Source organism: Callorhinchus milii, unplaced genomic scaffold (assembly GCF_018977255.1).
Source record: "Callorhinchus milii isolate IMCB2004 unplaced genomic scaffold, IMCB_Cmil_1.0 Scaffold26, whole genome shotgun sequence".
Lineage (NCBI taxonomy): Eukaryota > Metazoa > Chordata > Chondrichthyes > Chimaeriformes > Callorhinchidae > Callorhinchus > Callorhinchus milii.
In genome coordinates this window covers 5,452,135-5,473,577 of record NW_024704767.1, presented here as the reverse complement: position 1 = coordinate 5,473,577, position 21,443 = coordinate 5,452,135, and the positions used below count along the sequence as shown (strand labels likewise).

The following is a 21,443-nucleotide window of genomic DNA, read 5'->3' as shown; positions in this document are numbered from 1 at the left end:
CCATCATCATCATCATCATCATATAAAAAAGAAATATTTTCTATTATTTCGCTGCCGGAGGTAAGGTTTGCGACTGAGTATGTTATGGCTGTTTGGAGGACGGTTTTGTTTCGGGTGGCGGTTGGTGGGGGGGGTGTGTGTGTGTGGGTGAGGGGGGGGTTCAGTGAGAGTTGTGCTGAAGACCTGGTCAGAGAGGAGGAGGAGGGTGAGGGGTGGGTGAGGGGGGGGTTTGGTGGCTCTTCCTCTTGTGTGTTGCCCAGTTCTCTCTCTCCCTCTCCTTCCCTCTCTCTCTCTCTCTCTCGAGTCTCCTTTGTCGGTGTCTCTCTCACACACTCTCTCTCTCTCTCTCTCTCGGCTCAGTTCAGTCTCTGGGCCTTTGCTTTGCTTTGCATTGCACTGTCGCCTCAACCTAACCTGCTGGACGAGGTGTCAGCGGAGGAGGGAGGAAGGTGGCGAAGAGGGGGGGGGGGTGGGGCTTGAACGAATGATTGACGGCGCTGCCGGCCAATCGGAGCGAGGCCGCTGGGTGCCGATTCGGAGAGGGTGGAGGAGAGGGCGGGACGGAGTCGACGAGCGAGTTAGGTTGGTGCGGGAGGAGGCGGTGGTGACGGAAGTTGCTGAATAACCTCAGTGACACAGGCTGTTCAGGCCGCAGAGGTTTTCCATTGCGAAGATGTTCGCGTTTCATTGAGGCTTTCTCTCTCTCTCTTTTTTAAAAAAAAACAAAAAGGCCAGTGGGGAGGGGGAGACAAGATAGCCACTTCCTATCTCACAAGGGCCCTGACCTGCTCAGCTTCTGCAGCAGCTTGTAGTCCATGTCCCAAAGGATCCTCTTTGATTTTTTTATATTATAATAATGATTAATAGTAATAATGATGATGATCCTCGCACTTGGTATACAGCACCCCTTTCACGTCTTCGGGGCGTCGCAAAGCGCTTCACAGGATATACTGCAAAGTGAATTGACTGTATATTCTGTGGGTGAAATATAAAGCCACTTTTGCATTCCTGATCAGGCAAGACATTAAAATATGTGAATAACAAAAAGCACCCTCCATTCGTGTGTGATTTTTCTTATTCCCCCAGTAATGTCATCGCAAACTACCTTCTTCCCACCATCCCCTCGGTGGCTGTGCCTTCCTTGTTGTTGATGACTACATCCTTTTCACAATGTTAAACTGGATGTTATTGTTTCCTGATCCTGGTTAGAAGTGTTCCCATCTGTTATTTACGACATTGAAGGGAGGGGGCAATGACGTTTTTAATACCCCAAAAAACTGAAGGCATCGTTCTGGCTTTGGATGTAGTTAATTATGCTGTGAAAGAGTAGAATAAGACAAATTTTGAATGCTAGTTAATTTAAGGGGGAGTGGGATTGATTTGGATAGCTCTTTCCAAACAGCCGGCACAGACACGATGAGCCGAATGGCCTCCTGTGCTGTACAATTCTGTACAGTGATCTCTATTTAAATTATATGTGTCTAGATATCTCGAGATAACAAGTTAGAACTAGTTATGGCCACAGTTGTGTAACCTCTGACACTCGGTTGCGTGTGAATATGTGGGAAATATGCATTGGGTTTTGGCACCATTGAAACTCCACATCTCTGTTGGGGAGGGACTATAAAAGACATTCAATATATTGTCTTGTGATTTATAGTATTGTCAAGGTATAATCATCTGTACGCTGATTGTTCAAAATTAATTCAATATTAGTTGGTGATGTGACAGTTGTGAGATGATTGTATTAGTGACAGATAAACATGTATTTGTGTGACTGTTGTGCTCTATAGATTGGAAAATCTGTGTACAGTTGAAAGCATACAGGAAAACAAAAAAAAGACTGTTTTAAGGGATATGATAAAAGTAGCTTGTTTTGGTATTTGTCTGAAAAATTGAATTTTAAATTGTTGGATGTGGTGTAAGCCACAACGTATATATGAAAAGAAATTGAGTTACAATGTATTGACTGTTGTGGGTTTCAGTTAATATTATTGAACAGTTATGGTTAAATGGCTTGCAATTTGTTGTTGGCTGTTTCTTTGTATAATAGATAATGTACGCGCTCACCTGTTACTTCATCATCATGTTTTCGTGCTAATCATGATGAGGTATGAATTGTAAATAATAACAATAATAATCCTTGCATTTGATATAGCACTTAATCACGTCTTTGAGATGTCTCAAAGCTCTTCACTGCAAAGTGAATTGACTGTATATTTTGTGAGCGAATCGTTGTAATAAACCTTTCATAGCTTTAAGTAGCTATAGAGATGTAGAGCAAACATTCTTTATCTGTTTGACCCCAATCTCCACACCATTGCTGCATCAGTCTGATATCTTCCCATTTCTTGCATTAGTATTATGATCTCTTGATGCCAATTTAGTGCCTGAATGCACCCAATGAAATTCGGAGCTGGATAGAGAGTGCAATTGTTTGTGGTGTATCAAATGAGATTGTTATATAATTTTGCAATTGAACTGAACTAATTTTCTTTGGGAAGATGCACTTAATATCAATTGTTCAGGTCTAATTGTGTTGATAAAATCATTTGAAAATTAAATTATTATTCTATAACGATGTTGGATCTTTCAGACTGTTAAGCTGCTTTCCTTGAGAAAGGAATAAAAGGATAAAAATGTTGTGCTTTAAATCTAATTAGTGTACTTATTAAAAAATATGGATAATACTGTAGCAGTGAAATGAACAAAACTCAAATGCAGCCTTTAATGTTGTGGTTAACTAATCTGTTTCGTTTTATGAAGTTGCTCAGTTTTAGTGTAACTAACTAATAATTGCTACCAATTTGCTATACTGTCCAGAGGTGAGGAGAAAAAATGTGAAATCGTTACTTTGGAAAAAAAGACTCGATTATCTAGCTACATGGCAAGGTTTGTTGGATGAATGTATTGGTATTTCCCAGTGACACGTTGACAACCGACCAATTATTTCTGTTGTCCAGCTGGTAAACTGAAGCCAAAAATTACTTTGGTGTTTTGTTGGAACAGCAGGCTACTGTAGAACAGGATCTGATCAACTGAATCAAATGTCCGTATGCATTTGACTGAGCTAAGCCTATACCAAATAGGCTTGAAAAGAAAGTTACAGTACTTGCTTTTGCTTCAGTCTTCTGTTGATTAATTAGTACATATACAGAATGATTTTAAGTCATGAATTTCTCTTTTAAAAAAAGTTACTGTCTTTCTGTAGTGTTGTTTATGAAATTTATTTTATAGCCTGACAGTATTTTGAATGATAAACCGATTGACCTTATATTAAGAATATACTGCACGTGAAATCTTGTAAATATAGCATCGTTGGATTTTTTTGAACAAATGTTCTTTTACAGTGTTTCTATTCTATTTGCTTCATTGAATTTGTTGAGCAAAGGTTTTATAGATCGATGTTTGGCTGGTTTGTGAAAGTTTTAGAAAATCTGTCTGCCTAGTAGATATATTTTCCCATGTACCACCTTGTCAAAATCATCATAAATCACTTAGAACTTCATTTGAAAAATTATTTTGAAGGTGGCAAGATTATCTTTAGTAAAGTTATACCTGAAATCCTGGTTCGAAATCCACAATTCATCACAATTGAATGGTAGGGTGAATGAGATGGAGAAGTGAATTGGTTTCTTTCACGTAACAAGCTGGAAGGAATAAAAGAAAAGATCTGATGTACATCTGCCACTTTTTTATTCAGACTTTATTGGCTGTAAATGGCACAATGAAATTTTTTGCCTTTCGTATGTCAACTTCCAAAATTGTTTTCCTAATCATCCAATACCAATAGCTGAGACCTTCAAATATGCCTGAATATTCCTCTCAACCTATTTTCTTGTTTCTGCTACTGTGATTTAAATAGTGACAATTATGGGGAAAAAAACATTCAAAGGCTGTGTAAATGCACATAGTAAGTTATTGGTGATATTCTCTTCACATGTGGAATCATGGAATGTCTTTTGTAGTTTTGATCCAATGTCTCTGGAGCCATAGTCCAAAAAAAGCCAGTATTTAGGGATGTACACAGAGGGGCAAAAATTACCTGTATGAACATGAATTGTGCACTCTTAAGATCCCAATGCTCTTTAATTAAAGGTAATTTTGCCAATGTGCTGAATTCATTTCCACTGAAAATAAGATACTATTTAAAGTGAAAAATAAGTTGAACAAAAGGCAGAGGTTTACAGCCACTTTAATGATGTATAGCTTATTTTAGATTGATTATAAAGTGGAAGGCTGTGTGGTCAGATTGTCTAAAACTTCTGGTAGAAGAATGAAACTGAGGCAAGTTTCTTAAGTTGAAGTTGAGCCGAGCTACGGAATCTTTGCTCTTCTTGTTGGCTTGTAACTTACTGTACAACAATGATAAAAGCTCAAAGTAGTGTGTGTGCTTGGTGGCTGTTGGTGAATGATTCATATTGTGTGTACTGGAATCTAATGATGTGGTAGTGATAAAATAAAATGGTGGAGGGTGCTCTTGCATCATTTTAGTGCTACTCATAATTAGCAGTTCGATTAGAAAGGCCATAATATGGCTAGTGTGGTGCATGGAAACCTGACCAGCTTTGATTTTTATGATATTAATTTTAGTATATTTATGACATTTTGGAAAGTTGAGGAAATGGGAGAAACTTGTGTTCTGAGTGATTTTGTTTTTAAATGTACAGGCCAAAACTTTTATCTCACTTATTAAATTAGGGCCTAAAGAAGCTTAGTTGCATTTTTGTATCGAATGTAAGGATTGTTGTTATTATTGGAAACTTTGATTTGTATTTCCAGAAGCCGTTTAATTTATGAGATTTGCAAAAAAAAAAAAAGATTTTTATTTCTAAAAGCAGATGTCTTAACGAAAGGCCAACAAGCAAACCACAGACCATTTTGATTGCTGGCTCTTTTACCTGTTCATTTTCATTTCTATTTATGTTTCTGTTCATTTATATTCATATTTCGCCCACAAAATATAGTCAATTCACTTTACAGAATATTCTGTGAAGCGCTTTGAGACGTTTCAACGACTTGTAAGGCACTACATCAAATGCAATGGTTATTATTATTATAGCCCTTATCCTTGCACCATGGGAGATTTTATTTTAATGACGCAATCTAAAATTCACAAACGTCTAATTAGCCCAACTAATCTATTTTGTGAATGATGCGAATTGGGCCGCATTGAATTTTATTTTGTAAGCATGAAACTGAACATTGGGATTAGTCAAATGTATTGTCATGAATTCTTACACGTTATACTTTGGTAGCCTGCTGAAAAACAATATAGGTACACTGAGGTGCCTGTTGTTGTTCAATAATGTTAGAATTGTCTGGTGTTGTCTTAAACAAAGTTTATATAGACTTCATTTTATTTCTAGCTAAAACGTAACAGCATTATGCTCCCTACTTCCCAGACATTCATTTACTTCTAGTTTGTTGATTACTCATCATTGACCATGCTTGTAGCACGTTCAGAATCTAATATTTTTCCCTTTTAATGTCTTTTAGTTCTTACCAGAGACTCAATCCCACTTCCGACATCCTCAATGTCAATTAAATGAGGATGTTAAATGTTTTTAGATGGAAGAAAAACCCAAGAAGTCCACGAGAAAGAAACCTACAAAAGAAATCCTTTTTTGAAAGTACTATGACAAAGCCAACTTGATAATAGTGTTGTATAGTGTATAACATTTATTTTGCAATAAACCAGTATATAGCTTTTACTATACCACAACAATAACAAATTGTATTTATGTAGTGCCTTTCACTTTGGGAGTACGTCACTGGTGCGTGCTCAATCCATTCTGTGGAAGATCTGGTGTGTAAAGAATTTATTTACACTTTCAAATTAAAATCTTATGTTTCCTGAGTTGAATCCTGTTTTAAGTTCAAAAGCAGATGTTTGGTATAAATGATCATAATCCATACATTTGATACAGTGAGTCACCTCATCAGCATCTCTAAGTACTTCACAGGATATGCTGTAAAGTGTAGTGATTGTGTATTTTTTGATGGGTGTCAGATCATAGAAGATGAGAACGTCTGCTTACAGGATCGGCTGGGAAACTCGAGGAGAAACATTACTCCCCAAAAAACTAAAGAACAACACTTTATGCAACATTTACACCCAACATTTAATCTAGTATTAATTTCCACATTTAAAGATCCATTGTACATTGTGGAGTAAACACCATGGACTGGTTAGGCCAAGTGGCCTGTTTTCGTACTCTACAATGTTTGTAAATGTAGAGCAACCCTAGTCCAGAAGGAATGGAAGTTCCTTCACTATGTGAAACCGAGAATAGAAATAGCGGAAATCCAGATCAAGTCAATCATTAACTGATCTGAAAGAGAAAGTCAGGCTAACATTTTGTTCATGAACCTTTTATCAGAACTAAGTTTTGGGCTTGGGAGCCTCTTTAAAGAAGCTGCTCCCTGAAAAAAATCGAGATAAATGTTTTCCAGTCATTAAAACCGTGGAATGTTAATGGCGGTTCTACAAAAGCAGATGCAAACAAGAGGTGTAAAATATCAGTAAGGCTCAAGGCGGAAGTTTTTTTTAGAAAAATATATATGCTAAGGTTACATTTTTTTATTGAAGGCTTTGAGGTAATCGGTAAGGTATTGTTTGAAATAATTTGAATTGAGTTTAGTGGAACAAAGTAGGAGCTTAACGATAAACGCATTAGAGTTGGAGTTGCAGCTATAGGGAGAAGAATTTAGCTTTTGGGCAGAAATAAGTGTTTAGAATCCGGTTTTATAATGAACGTTGGTAGAAGCCCATTACTCAAGATGGAGAGAAGAGTCAGAGATAGATCCAAGTGAAGGTGAGGAATTGGTGGAAATGAGTCTGTCATGTTTTTCACTCAGATTTTATCTGCATTGGCTAGTGTGTTGTGGTTGGGGCTTGCTGACATGACATCACATTGACTGACAGGTACCCTTGTGCTTACAAAACAATAAGTATGAAACCTAAGGGGGGTAAAGCTGACTTGCAGTTGGGGGCACAAGGAAGGAAAATTTCAAGAAAGGTAAATGCTGGGAGACTGACTTTGCTCCAAGGACTTTGCTGAATCTGTTTTTGAGCTTACTGGCGAAGAATTATTGAACAGAACCCTGGTACCAGATGCTCCAAATTTATCCATTCGTAAACTTTAGTAAATGGAGGAACTATTGTAATTTTTGTTTTCTACAGTCCTTTGTGAGTATATTTTTTAATCATGTCTTGCATGTGCTGCAAGCGTTTTAGTTTTCCGAAACCAAACGGATTGCTGAATCTTTGAGGTGATAATTTCCAGTTAGTCACATGGGAAATTTGTGCCAGTATCACTTCCTTTGTACTGAACATATGATCTACATTATTAATCTCTGTAGAATAAGATTTTATTTATACAGGAAGTGATGCTTGTGATTAGATGACTATTCGTTTCACAATTTTTATTAATTACTTAGAACGCACAGGGAAAATTAAGAGTTATAATAAGTCTGTAGTATTTGTTTTCTAAAATTTTAAAATCTGGAAACCAACAGAGAATCCTGTGACATCTCCAACCATTTGACAATGATGCTGTGAATAAATGCAAACAACTTTTACCAGTCTACATCAGTAATTTAACCACAGACCTTACAACAAAGATCATAAAGTGATGTTATTTTTCCTAATTATAATGCAGCTTAATTGTTGTGATGATTCGGCTATCATTTTATTTCTCAATGGTTTCTATCTTTTTTGACAGGTTTGTAGGAGGGATATGGCTCAAGAAACCAATCAGACTCAAGTGCCTATGCTATGTACCACTGGTTGTGGATTCTATGGTAACCCACGCAACAAATGGCATGTGTTCTGTATGCTATAAGGACTTTCTTCAAAGGCAAAACAGTAACGGCAGGATCAGCCCTCCTGGTAAATACCTTTTTTGCTAAAGGAATTGTTTTTTGAAGTAAGCTGTGTCCTGAATTCATTTTAATAGCACAACCTATAGCACTTTCATTGCCAAGTTATTTTAGTTTAATTGAATATTTAGGCTCTGGTGGGACTGTGAGGGAGATTTGTTTTTGTACATTCTAAAGACAAACTCTCTTATCACAGAATTTGATGTGCTATAAAGGAAAGCAGTTATTGATTCACAGAGCATAATATTCCCTTGCAACAAATTGAAGATTAATTTTGTTTCATTTTAAATCACCTACCAGTCCGATTTTTATCGGATCATTGTGTATTTGGATGTCCACAAAGGAACCAATCAGAACAAAACTATAAACCTTGTATTGCAACATAGTATTTTACAATATAGTTTGAGTACAGATTAACTTATTTATGCTTTTGCACAGCATCTGCTAATTGCACCAGTTTAGCAGAAACCTATCCTGTTCAATGTACAGAAGGGAATCCCCCAGAAGTACCATCATCATTCTCTTCATCTACATCTGAGCAGTCAAGGTAAGTGAGCAAAGCACTTCACTAGAGTTTTCTATTACGAGTAGAATAGCTTACTCTCTGATAAATTAATAGGAAAAACAATGTTTCTCACTCACTTAGAATAATGAAATATTATGTACAAGCGATGCTTGGTAAATTTTGTCTTGCATGCATCGAATTATGTAAACTTTAAGCATTCATCTGAATTATCAAATGCAGCAATTGTGAAATCTGTAAATCATTTGTTCAATCACCTGTTTTTCTCTGTCTTTTGTTCTTTAAAACTGTTAGTGGGAGGCAGTCTGGGATCAGATATAGCAAGGATGAATCGAGAAACCCAGAGCAATATTTTATCTACTACCACCACCTTTATGGAAACATGAGAAGATTATAGTACACGGGAAGAACATCTGGCACATTGTGTCTGCTGATTTAATACAAGACAGAGATAAAGACCAACTACCTGAGCATAAGTCCGAGACTCTATTAGTAAAAACATACTAGACCTACAAATTGCAGTCACAATAACCCCAATAATTGACAATTATTTAGGGAAAATGTAAATTCTAGTACAGAGCTCCACACAACAACAAAATTACATTTGTATAGTGCCTTTAATGTCGGGAGGATGTACCAAGGTACTGGAAAATAATTGTTTCGGACCAATGCTTATTGTTCATGTAGACATTGTTCTTGTTTTAGATGTAGCTGATGCAGCATGCTCTTGCATATATATATTGAACTATCAAACAGTTGTGTAGGTATTTTACTTGACTTTAACTCAGCTTCAATTATTATCCGATCAGAAGGTATGCAAGCAGCCTGGTAGAGGACTTTAGAATGAGTGTACTCTGAGGACCTTTTGGAAGACAAAACAGGAAAAATATTAATTGGAATATTCCACTGAACACAAATAAAATTACTGTAATCTCATCCCATTGCGTGGTTCAAGGGATAATTGGGTAAATGCACGATAATAATGAACAAAGAATAAAACTGAATCAGGTGTTTTGATTTGTTACTTTGAGGAGGTGTGGAGAGTGACTGTGAAAGAAACCCTCAATTAATTATTGAAAAATGCTGCTCTTTGTGTGAGTGAGTGTGTATAAGAGACAGATACCTGTATATTCTTTATACCAAAACTCTCCTTACAAATATTAAGATAGGTTATATTAGAATTACTGATTTAACTAGTAGCAATTTTAAAACTCCTAATGTCTTTGGCAATATACATCTTAATTGGGTCCCCAAGCCTTGTCTCTTGCCAACCTGCACTTAATACATTCCAGAATTAGGTAAGCAGGATGCGACCATCCAGGGAGAGAATGTGCATTCCATTCCGTTAAACATCTTTAGAATTTTCAAGTATTGGTGGGATGCATTGGACTCTGTTTGGTTTGGATACTCTTAAGCATGGTGATAGGTTTGACCCAGTTGACCAAAAAAAATAATAATAATAATCCTTGCATTTGATATAGCGCTTTTCACGTCGGGAGGACGTCCCAAAGCGCTTCACAGAACACACTGTAAAGTGAATTGACTATATTTCTGGGCGAACGCGGCAGCCAATTGCGCACAGCAATGTCCCACAAATAGTCGTAGATTGAAAATGACCAATTTATTATTGTTTTTTTTGGTTTTGGAGGGATTATTATTTGGCATGTGGAGTAAGGAAACTTGCCCAAGGTTTCGCCCTGTCTGGAATTGAACTCGGGTCTCTCGCTTGCAAAGCGAGTGCTCTAACCACTGAGCTACAGGACTCCACGTCCTGCAGTAATTGGGCATGGGTGCACAGGGTAAATATCTCTGTTGCAACACAAAACAAATTGTGGCCAAACGATTGACACCAACCTGTAACCTCTATTTGCAGTTTTATCAGTATGTTTGGAATTCATGGAGTCAACAACATTATTCTATCCTACAGCTGGAGAAACATTTATCCAGTGTGTTTCTGATTCAGGATTTACTTTGTGATTCAGGAATACAGGACAGTTTCTCTGCGCACCCGCCAGCCAACTGTTTGAGGCTCCACATCCAGCTCCATTTCACTGCTCTTCATTTATAATAAATAATTAGCTTTGCTTGTGATATAGTGCCTTTTGGAAAATTGTTTCATATACAATTATTAACAGCTGGTTTCACTCAAATTCTCTGCTGGCTTCATCAGAGAAACTGTACACAAAACGGACATTGGACATTGAAGGAAATTTTCTGATGCACTGAATATTGCATTTCTAAACTATTTCTCTACTTATAGCAATATATTTTTGAGTAAGGTATTTGTGATGTATTTTGTTTGTGTTTTTCTTCATTTATTAAAGCAAAGGGATAGATAAAGGAAACCAATGAAGAAGGAATATATCAATTGTTATGTTTACTTAATCTTCAGTCCACAACCAATATTGGGAAGAGGGAAAAGGGGAAGAAAGCAAAAAGAGAAGAAGGGAAGAACTATTAAAAGAGAGGGAAGAAAGGGAAGGAAGAGGTAAGAGAAGGGGCCAAGAAGAAATAAATTAAATGAGAAATAGGAAAAGCTTAGAAGAAAGTTAGAAAATGTGATCTAGGATGAAATTGGTATTAAAACTACATTGTATTAGAATGTTTGTAAATGTCCCAGTTGTTTCTGTTAAGATGTAAAATAATTTAGCTTTTGGAAGAAGTAACCCTCAGTAAAATATTCATGAGCTTCTTACACTATATTAATAATCCTTATATGCAATGTAGCGCCCTTCACATTGGGAGGATGTCTCCAAGCGCCTCACACAATATACTGTAAAGTGTAGTGACTGGGTTTTGTGGGCAAATGCGCAGCCAATTTGCACACAGCAATGTCCCACGAACAGTTATGAGGTGAATGACTAATTTTTATTTAGATTGTTGGTCAGGACACTGGGAGAAACTCCCTTTTTTCAAATGGTGCCATAGGATCTTTAACATCCACCTAAAGTGACAGATAGGGCCTCGTTTTAACCTCCAGCAATGCAGCACACTCCCAAAACTGCATTGAAGTGTCATTTTAGACTACGACTTCCAACGCACCATCTCCATTGACTGAGCGCTTCCCCACTCCTCCAGTCAAGTTTTGAAAACACAATTGTTCCAATAATTTTCATAGGTTCTAAATTTGTAATATTTGTGCAGTCCAGATTAATTTCCTTGTAAATGTATTTAATTGAAGTATTTACATTTGGATAATAGGAAGTAATTTGAATAGCAGACATATGTTTGATGCAAAGTATAGCATCTTTGTATAGAGTAGTCAAGGCACAAGAAGGAAATGTATAGGTTATTATAAAATATTTCACTATTTAAGATAGTTATTGATCAACTAAAGAAATCTAAAATTTTTAGTATCTGTTCTTGATTAGTTTGTTTAGTTCTGGATTCATAAATGGACGTTTCTTTGTAATGTCTCAATGGTATGCAAAGATTTTTTTTATTGGAAGCCCTATCATGATGCAGGATGGTTATTGTACTGTGTAAGATGGTATTCTCCCCCCAAATACTTTTCAGCATTAAAAGTGGTGGTGTTTGCTTTATTAGGTGTTGGTGACCATAAATAGAAATCTCATTAAATTTTGGCCTCAAGATATTTTGCAATAATAGGATTAGCTCCCTTGTTCTCTGAACAGTAATTCGTCAATTCCTCTAGCACATCTGAATATTTCTGATCACTAAAATATTAGCTACAAGACTTTTTCTGACTCAACCAGTCTTAGTCTACACTGCCCCACAAATATGTTTTGAGAGGGGGGAGGGCTTGCAGGATAAGATGTTTGCCACAAAGTATAACATGTCTGTATATACTAGTGTATACTATAATATTATACCCTAATATTACTATTATTAAAAGTACAGAAGCTCTGGGTACAAATGGTCCCTTTAAAGAATGCAAAGCAAATCATACTTAATAACCCAGTGATGATCAAGTTCAGTTATTTCTGAGGACAACATTGTCAAATAGCACATTATTTTATGTCACAAAACTATGCAGTGATGGCATCATGTTTTTTCCTGACATTTTTAGTTGTTTTATTTTTGAATCTGTTAACTGAGTGTGTGTAAATTGCATTTTAAAACTATATGTTTTAATTTTCATAATGTAATTCTGCTTTAGGTCCGTGCCCAACCAGTTGCTGCTATTATCCCAAGAATCTGTAGCAAATACTCAGAGTGATGGGGAACATCCAGAAGAAAACCAAGCAATACCTAAAAAGGACTTGCAGGGTAATTCTGTATGGAATGCTATTTAAAGAATATTTAGAATACATCAAAGCATAAGATAGGTTCAATTTAAATGCACATAACAAAGGGATTCAAGTTAATCATAAATGGTTCACATTCTATTTTGTTGAACTTTGTAGGTGGGGAGTTTTTGTTTAGAATTGTATGTAATCAAGCATTTCAAGGGTGAGTTAATTCATTATAAGTAAAAGTCTACAAATTTCAGGATAATATATTTAAAACGTTTTCTACTATACTTTAGTTTGTATCTTTGCTAGAAATATTTTAGCTTGGCATTTGCTTGCAAATCAAAGCAAAACCTTGTTGTTAAACTTTTCAGTCAGAGTTGTATGCTTATTTACATTAATTCAACTTCAAGGTTCCTGAAATTTCAACTCATTTGATTTTATGGCAGATTTGGGTGGGAACCAGCAGGTAGAGAGAGCAACGTTGGACAGTTGTGAAAAATCATTAGTAGGGAGTAATTGTGAAGACTGTTCCATGGATAGTTCAGATTACTCCAGCTCTTCAAAGAACACAGAAACAGGGTACAGTTATGATGCTAGTACAGAGAGCGAGGCAGATGACTGCATGGCGCAGGAAGAGGTATCGCGGAGGGCCAAAAGAAAAATAGAGGAGTGTCCAGACCTAGGTAAAGTTTTCTTATAGGGATATATTGTATCTAAAATATGCCTGTGATATTGGTTTCTTGCCCCTTCACCTCCTTCCTCATAGAAAAGCTGCATATAAATAGCATGTACATAATGTTTGCTAATGTTTAAAATAATGAAGTTCACAATTTTGTGTATGTTAAAGCTTCCACGACAGAAGAAATAGCACAGACGTCTTCTGATGGACAAGAAAAATCTCCTGAGAAACCTAAGCAGAAGAAGAATCGTTGTTTTACGTGCAGAAAGAAAGTGGGGCTTACAGGTGAGTATAATAAGAATCTTTGTATTTGGTTTAGTGACTTTCATGTCAGGAGTTTGGCCCAAAGCACTTCACAGGATTTACTGTGAATTGGAGTGACGGTGTATTTGCAGATGAGGACAGTAGCCCAATCGTGCACAGCAGGTAATCAGTAATCAGCAGGCAAAAAATTATTCTGGTGTTGGACCTGCATAGACATATTACCCTAATTCTGTGCATCTCTGTAAGTATAACTCATTGTAAAATATGGTAGTTATTTCTTCCAGTTGATTTTGTGTTCCAAAACAAATGCAGCTTTGTATAAATGCAGCTTTAAGTAAATCCTTACCTCTTCAAGGGAGCATTTCCTCATTTGACTTCACCCTACTTCAGCTTCTAGCTCCTAAACCTGTTGTTTGTTGAGAGATTGTTTTTGTCAATCTCAGAAAGTGAAGGGGTGAATGTATTCCACTGGGATTCCAACCCAGAACTTTCGACTGCTTCACTGATTGAGTTACCAGGTTGTCCTGCTGCATATAAAATATACTGTGCACAAAATGCTTCCCCACTGAGAATATTAAAGCTCTTCTACCATAGATGTATGTCAGTGATTAATCACTGACTTTGATAACTGAGATATTGCCTTATAAGACGCAACCCAATAACATTTGATGTCTAATAAATTTGCCACAGAGTAAACACAAACAACTCTTTAACTGGCATAGTTATTTGGATTTAAAATACAACAGGCACTGGAAAGGAATTGTGAAATAAGTGGTGGTTTATGTAGAAAATTGTAAGCTAACTGACATTTGTTTATGTAGAGATTTGGAAACCTACTCAAAGGATCTTTGCCGACCAACCTCATAGGACTTTTGCGGAGGTGACGTTGCAAATTGACAATCAGAAACTCTTTCATGTACTGTATCTGGTCTTTCAAAAAGTCTTTGACAAAGAATCGCTCAAGAGGTTCCTGTATGTTAGTGGGTATCAAGGGTCGAAACGGGTGGATGTTTAAATGGCTAACTGGAATAAAATAGAGTAGTTAAAGGGGAGCTAAGTTGATTTGGGGGATGAGAGAGGAGAATATCAGGCTTAGCACACAAATGAACAGGATTCACAGACTCAAAACAAAGTGGTTACATTTGACGATCTTGATAAGTTAGGGAGGCTTGTGAAATTGAAGGGGCAGCTAAGATCTAATAGATTTTTGACAATGTATCAATACTGATCCTTGCCATGCTAGTTGACTCAGGGCTGTTATGTACAGAATGGTTTGTGCCTAAGGAATAATAGCATCATGCCATTTGGCTCAGCAAGCTTATGCTTGTGTGAGCTTTTCACTGGACAGAAAAAGCAAATCAAGAACAAGATTCTAAGAGTTGTCAGTGTGGGAGAATAAGAAGGGGACAGGTTCGGGATTGTGGAAGACCTGGTTAGAATGGGTAGTAGCAAGTATTTCTTTGCACTTAGATTAGTTATCACGATGGGTAGTTCGGGGTCAGGATAGTGGATGAATTTAAGAAGCTGATACTGTCAGGAATGCAGTAGGGTTGGGTATCCCAGAAAGATGAAATGAAATGGACCAAAAGGCCTCGTTCACCTGAACCTCTTGTGATCTTGTGAGTAATGTGCTTGAGGGGTTTGGATAGTATGAACTGCTCAGGATTCTTGTTGCAGTTTGTGATGTCATCCAAATCCTTTTGAGTCTTGCAACTTTCTAAATGCTCTCAGCAATTTCTTTGTATTTCTTACGATGTAGAGGTTTTCTTTGTGTTTCTGGATAATCCACAATTTATTAAAGTGTTTGTCTTAGTTGAAACCAGACAATTTCGAGAACTTTGATCCACAATCTTGTGGAGAAAAAATTCTATTGTATAATTGTACTACATTTGCCCCTTGGTGGCAGTATTAATCTCTATTACTGATGACCTATCTTTTTCATTGTGTGATTTTTTTTTCCTTTGAATTTTTGCTTGTAAAGAAACTACAACACTACATCTCCGTTGCAGATAAAAATATAAAAACGGTTGCTGTCATATTTTTCAATGCATACTTTATTTTGCTTAATTTCCTGTCTTTCCCTGCATGCAACATTTCCTGGGCAGTATGGAGCATTTTTGTTTGGTCAGCCGGGTGTCTGACACATGTGGAAACCCATTACCATGCTTAAGATTATCCAAACCACGCTGAGATTTCCATGTGTTCCACCTACATGTGGAAATCCCAGAGACAGATTGGTGGAATGCAATGCGTGCTCTCTTCCCGTAGGGACGCATTCCTGCTTATCTAATTCCGGAAAGTATTAAGCACAGGCTGGCAAGAGCCAAGGCTTGGGGACCCCAGAGTGTGCTTTGGGGTACTGCTGGAGTCTAACCAGCTAAAACTACGTACCAGGCCATTGATATTGCTGTCTGACGAGCTTTCCCTCTGCTTGTCCAGCCTACCTGTTAGGGTTTTGGCTTGCAGGGTAAACAGGAGCTGAGTGGAATGACTCCTTGCCCTCAGTGACTGGTCTACCCTTCCACGTCCTGCCAATAAGTCAGGCTGGTTTTGCTCTCATCAGCAGTGACCTGGAATACTGCTGACCTACCTGGCTCATGAACTGGACTACCGAGACAGCCACAGAGGACTGGCTCGATTCTGACATTCCATTGCCAGACATGTCACCTTGGAGCCAGTTCAGCTCCAAGGAGACCCCTTATGGAGGAAAAGAGATTTCTTGGCAGGCTCTTGCTAAAGCTGCTCTTCAACTGGCCTGTAATGAGATTGTCCTCTGTGTAAGTCAGAGTTTAATGACTTGGATTATAATATTGGAAAATGTATACTATTTGTTCAAAGATCTAGGCTTCAAATGAGAAATGTAGTTGTCCTTTCTTGCATGTTCTACTAAGCTCTTGTATCACCTTATAAAATAGGGAACAGTTAAATAAATCTGTGTCCTTGTGCAGATTTATGGAAATGCTACATAAATTAAGCAGATTAGGGGGTTGGGAAATGTGCCATCTTCTCACCTAATGCTTAGAAGTATTGAAACCGTCACAATAAATGCCTGTGAGAAAACGTGTTTTTCATTTTACTTGAGCATCTGTAGTCTTGAGTTGAAAGGATAAAGAAAACCATGGCAATTTAGCCTAGGATTTGAAGCAGCTTTTGAGACAGCAGATCTGATTCCAGGATTTATTTCTCTGATACCTTGGTACCAGCAAATTTAAAGCTGCTGTATCTTTACCATATTATCAAAGGTATTCAAACATTTTGCAGATTAACTCTTCATGATGGCAATCAGCCCAAATCTGTGCCTTTCTGTGTTGGTGAAATTGATCCTGTTTTTTTTCACTTGCCATTGATTTGAAAGTGGAAGAGGGATGGATCTAGTCTCAGAATTCTGAGAAAGATTGGAGGCACAGCATAGGTCCATGATTTTAACTTTCTATATAACCACTTGCCAGGTCATTAGGCAAAGTTGAACTTTTGTTATGTCCTTTCATTGAGAGAATTTTACAAGCAGCAAGTTTATGGCAATTGTTTGAGACCACCTTCAGGCTAGGAATGAGAGCTAGAAATTAGACTAATGTAGGTCTTGCTACCAAGTCTCTGTTTAGTATGTACCCTTGGTAAGAAGGTCTTTGCAAGCTAAATAAAGGAAGCTTTTCCTTTAAAGTTAACACTCAGCAGTTTTGTACAGTGGTTATGCTGTGGGGTTCCTTCTGTGAGCTATTAAAGGAAATACAGTAGATATTTATTGTACTCAAACTGTGACGTGTCACCTTGGAGCCAGTTTAGTTCAATTACCCAACCCCCTAATCTGCTTAATCTATGTAGCGTTTCCGTAAAACTGCACAAGGACACAGATTTATTTAACTGTCCCCTATTTTATAGAGCTCAGTAGAACATCGAGAAAGGACAACTAAATTTCTCATTTGAAGTCCAGATCTTTGAACAAATAGTACAGATTCTCCAATATTATAATCCGGGTCATTAAACTTTGCCCCTGGGCCATAAGAGGGATACTCTGTGGATTTTTAGATGCATCCTCACCATATCATCTGGTCATTCAAAAAGAATGGTTGTATGCTCTCAAGGCAAGCCCTGCAAACTTTAATTCTGTTATGGTTTTGTGGCTTCATAGAAACTCATTCAGATCTATAACATTAAATCAGCAGTCTTATGCAGCGACAGAGAAAAATACCTTATTATGTGTGTGATTTCTGAAATTCTGATCCATTGCAAGACCGAGGTCTAAAACTCTATTCTCCTCAGTGAGGAAAAAGTCAGAAAAAATAGGGGGTAGGAATTTTAGAAGAACCAGGAAATTATGCCTGGGATTATTTGGAGAGAACATGAAGGAAATTTCATAAAGCACTGACCATCGTAAGGGAGTCGATAAATTAGTGGGGCAGTTTCAAAAAATTGCAAATATGCTTTTCATTTTAAAGAGGATTGCTAGAGACAGACCTGACAAGTGGAGACCCATTAGTCTGACTGCAACAATCGGAAAACACAGAATCAATAATCAGAAGCAAAAAAATGGAAGAGTACAATTTGAAAATAACCTAATAAATCATCAGGAGTAGATGTTTCCTGACCAACCTCATAATAATGGCCATAAAGTCTAATGTGCCAATTGGGAGAATTCCCACTGCTTAAGGCGGACCATGAATGAACAAGTTACCTTTACCTGCAATATGCCTCATTCTTTGAGGTTCTCCCCTATACCAAGCATGCCACCTTCCCTCTCCTCTCGACTTTGATCTGTTTTTCATTTTGCTATGCTTATGGTGTCATGTTTTAATATATCTCTTCTAGCTTCAGGGCATAAATCAAATTTAAATTATTAACCTTTCTATTAATCATTGTTTAGCAATTTTTAAAGTTTAACAATTTGCTTGTTCCTAGTTTTAAAATATGGCAACTGATTCCTTCCTGGTCGTCTTGCTTATTCCTTCGTTACCTTGCTTACTGTGGTCAAAAAGAGCTAAATGTGTCTCTAGTGATTGCCTCCACTGATATGATGACCTTACCTATGATATGTGGAGGGTAACGTCATTTGAGGAATCAGAAATGCTACACTGAAAGGTGAGTGTCTAGAGAATTCATGTTAGGGACCCGAGGCCTGGCCAGTACAATGGTGGTGAACAGGAATCGTCATCCAGGATCAGGAATGGTGTTGATTCCCTTTGTAATATCTTGACAGGGACAAATAGATGAAATGGTAGGCGGACTGCTTTAGATGGGCACAAATAGGATGATTCATTTTAATCGCTTTCCTCACTGCTATTTCACCGGCTGAACAGTACAGCCCCTTTAATATCATTTTTTATAAATCAGCATTTTCAACACTGGTTTGCTTTGGTCCCTTTTCTCCCCCAAAAACAACTTTATACTTTATTTGGGTATTTCTTCTGCGGAAGCATGATTTCAAACCCTGCAACAGCCCAGGCTCTGAAGCATTTTGAGTCAGACAAATGTGGAGACAAAGTTCAGTTGCCAGTAACGTGGAGAGCCCTGGGTGGGGGGCAAGTCACATATTAAAAGCAAGTTTACAATTATTTACATTTGATAGTAATTGCCCTTATTTGTATTGTAGTCGATTGTGGATATGTATCTAATTGCACATCTCTTGTTTTCAGGATTTGATTGCAGATGTGGAAACTTGTTCTGCGGATTACATCGTTACTCTGATAAACACAGTTGTCCTTATGATTACAAAGCTGATGCTGCTGAAAGAATAAGGAAAGAAAATCCTGTTGTAGTTGGAGAAAAGATCCAGAAGATTTGAACTGCTACTCACATTATTTTTTTTCTTTTTAAACCACGCGAACCTAATTAAACAACAAAGAGGATAACCTGAGCTTTTGTAGTCCTTGATGGAAATTTGGAACATTGTACCTTACATAGATCTTTAAATCATGCATGCCATGAAAATTAGAACTTGAGAAATGACTTTGGGAAGTTGATTCAATTTTCTTTGAATAATCTGTGGTTGGAAAATTACTGCATATTTAGGAGCAAGTCCATTATACAGGCATTTTAATTTTAGTAAAGTGCAAGGCTTTTATAACAAAACATAGGTTAAGTATTGGAGGGCTGTGCTTTTCCAGTATTACATGCATGTTTTTACCTTGCATTTTTTCTTTCGTGTATATGGCCTTTCTCTGCAGCACTATTTTCTAATTCAACAGTGTCATAAATGGCACTAGATATCAGTAACAGAATGTACGCTAATCATTACTGATGCTTTTGTTCTGTTCATGAAAAGGTCAAATATGTTGGCATAGTAGCTTTCTTGCGCCTACATCTCATTGATTATTTATGATCCTTTAAATGAGCGTATGCTGTTTTATGATTTTGAAGTATGTATGTATCTTGAATGGAAAAAGCCTCTATGCACTTCAATGCAGACTGCAAGTTTAATCGGAAAATACAGTAATGCTTAACTCTGAGCGTGCACAAAACAGAGGATGGTGTTCTGAAGTAATTATGCTGTATTTATGTTAGTTTATTCACTGTCTTAACTTTGACTAAATAAAGTTATAAAAGGAAAATGAAAGTTGTAAAAAAAAATGAATATAGGGCAGAATTCATAATGTGTGCCTTGTTACAAATGTGATCAGAAATTTTATTTTTTATTAGGTTAGAAACTATGTATTGCTTGTATAAAAACATCAATGTAAGGCTACATATAAGCAATGTGGAATTACATTAATGGATGACAATAACACTACATAGCACATTAAAGACAATATGTTCACTTTTCACTTGCAACCACATTTCATAATTATTCCTCATCTTTCCCTCACCACCTATTGTTTTATGCATTGACCTTACTTCAAAGGTTCACATTTATGTAAACATTAAGGCTTTTTCAGTTCCTAAGGTGGAGATTGTGAGGGGGAGAATAAAGTGAGAAAATATGTGTTGTGGCAACCTTAGCTGTGAGGAATTTACCATGCACTCCTCGTTTGTAGGAACATTACATTTACCAAAAAAACACACTACAGTTTGGGAGAACTGCTGGGCCATTGGATGGGTATGTATTGCGTGGAGTCCTGTAGCTCAGTGGTTAGACCACTCGCTTTGCAAGCGAGAGACCTGAGTTCAATTCCAGGCAGGGCGAAACCTTGAGCAAGTTTCCTTACTCCACACGCCTAATAATAATCCCTACCAAAAAAAAAACAATAATAAATTGGTCATTTTCAATCTACGATTGTTTGTGGGACATTGCTGTGCGCAATTGGCTGCCGCGTTCGCCCACAAGTATACAGTCAATTCACTTTACAGTGTGATCTGTGAAGCGCTTTGGGACGTCCTCCCGACGTGAAAAGCGCTATATCAAATGCAAGGATTATTATTATTATGGGGGTGTTTAAGGGTGGGACGTTAAACTAGTTTGAGAAACATTAACATACTGGAAAGATGAGATAAAATATGCCAACCAGCTGCCTTCATCAAAACCTCAGAATTTGTACTAAGCTGTTGTCTGTTTATGGCTCCTGACAGTACTTTCACGTGGTTTCAGGAACAATTTGAGCTTGATTTATAATTCATACTTGGAGGCTGCTTTCAGGTTTTGGAAACAACTACCTTTAATTGGCCATGTAATGGGGTTATAAATACAAAATTCAGGACACAAGGAGATTACTTAGCCATTATGTACGGCTGTCGTGATAGCTATTCACTGGAGCATTTTCTTATTCCTGCACAACCTTACCCCTTTGTACAGTTTTAATCTCGACATGTTTTATCTAATTCCCTTTGAGTATACAAGAAGCTTTCAACATTTTCTATCAACAGAACATCCAAACTCACACACAGTACTGTATAATACACAATACGCTGTGTCTGAACCAGTTTTCTATACAGATTCAATATTACCTCGTGACTTTTGTATTCAATA

The 21,443-nt window shown here is 37.2% G+C and overlaps 1 protein-coding gene across 1 annotated transcript; it reads left to right on the top strand.

Moving 5' to 3' along the window:
* Window positions 1-20,091, top strand: zfand6 (zinc finger, AN1-type domain 6). Its single transcript, XM_042344039.1, is given in 7 exon segments — window positions 1-60; window positions 7,728-7,817; window positions 7,819-7,894; window positions 8,323-8,431; window positions 12,528-12,637; window positions 13,451-13,567; window positions 19,177-20,091. Coding segments are annotated over 6 exon segments (636 nt in total). The 5' UTR covers window positions 1-60; window positions 7,728-7,742; the 3' UTR covers window positions 19,326-20,091.
* Window positions 20,092-21,443: the final 1,352 nt, after the last annotated feature.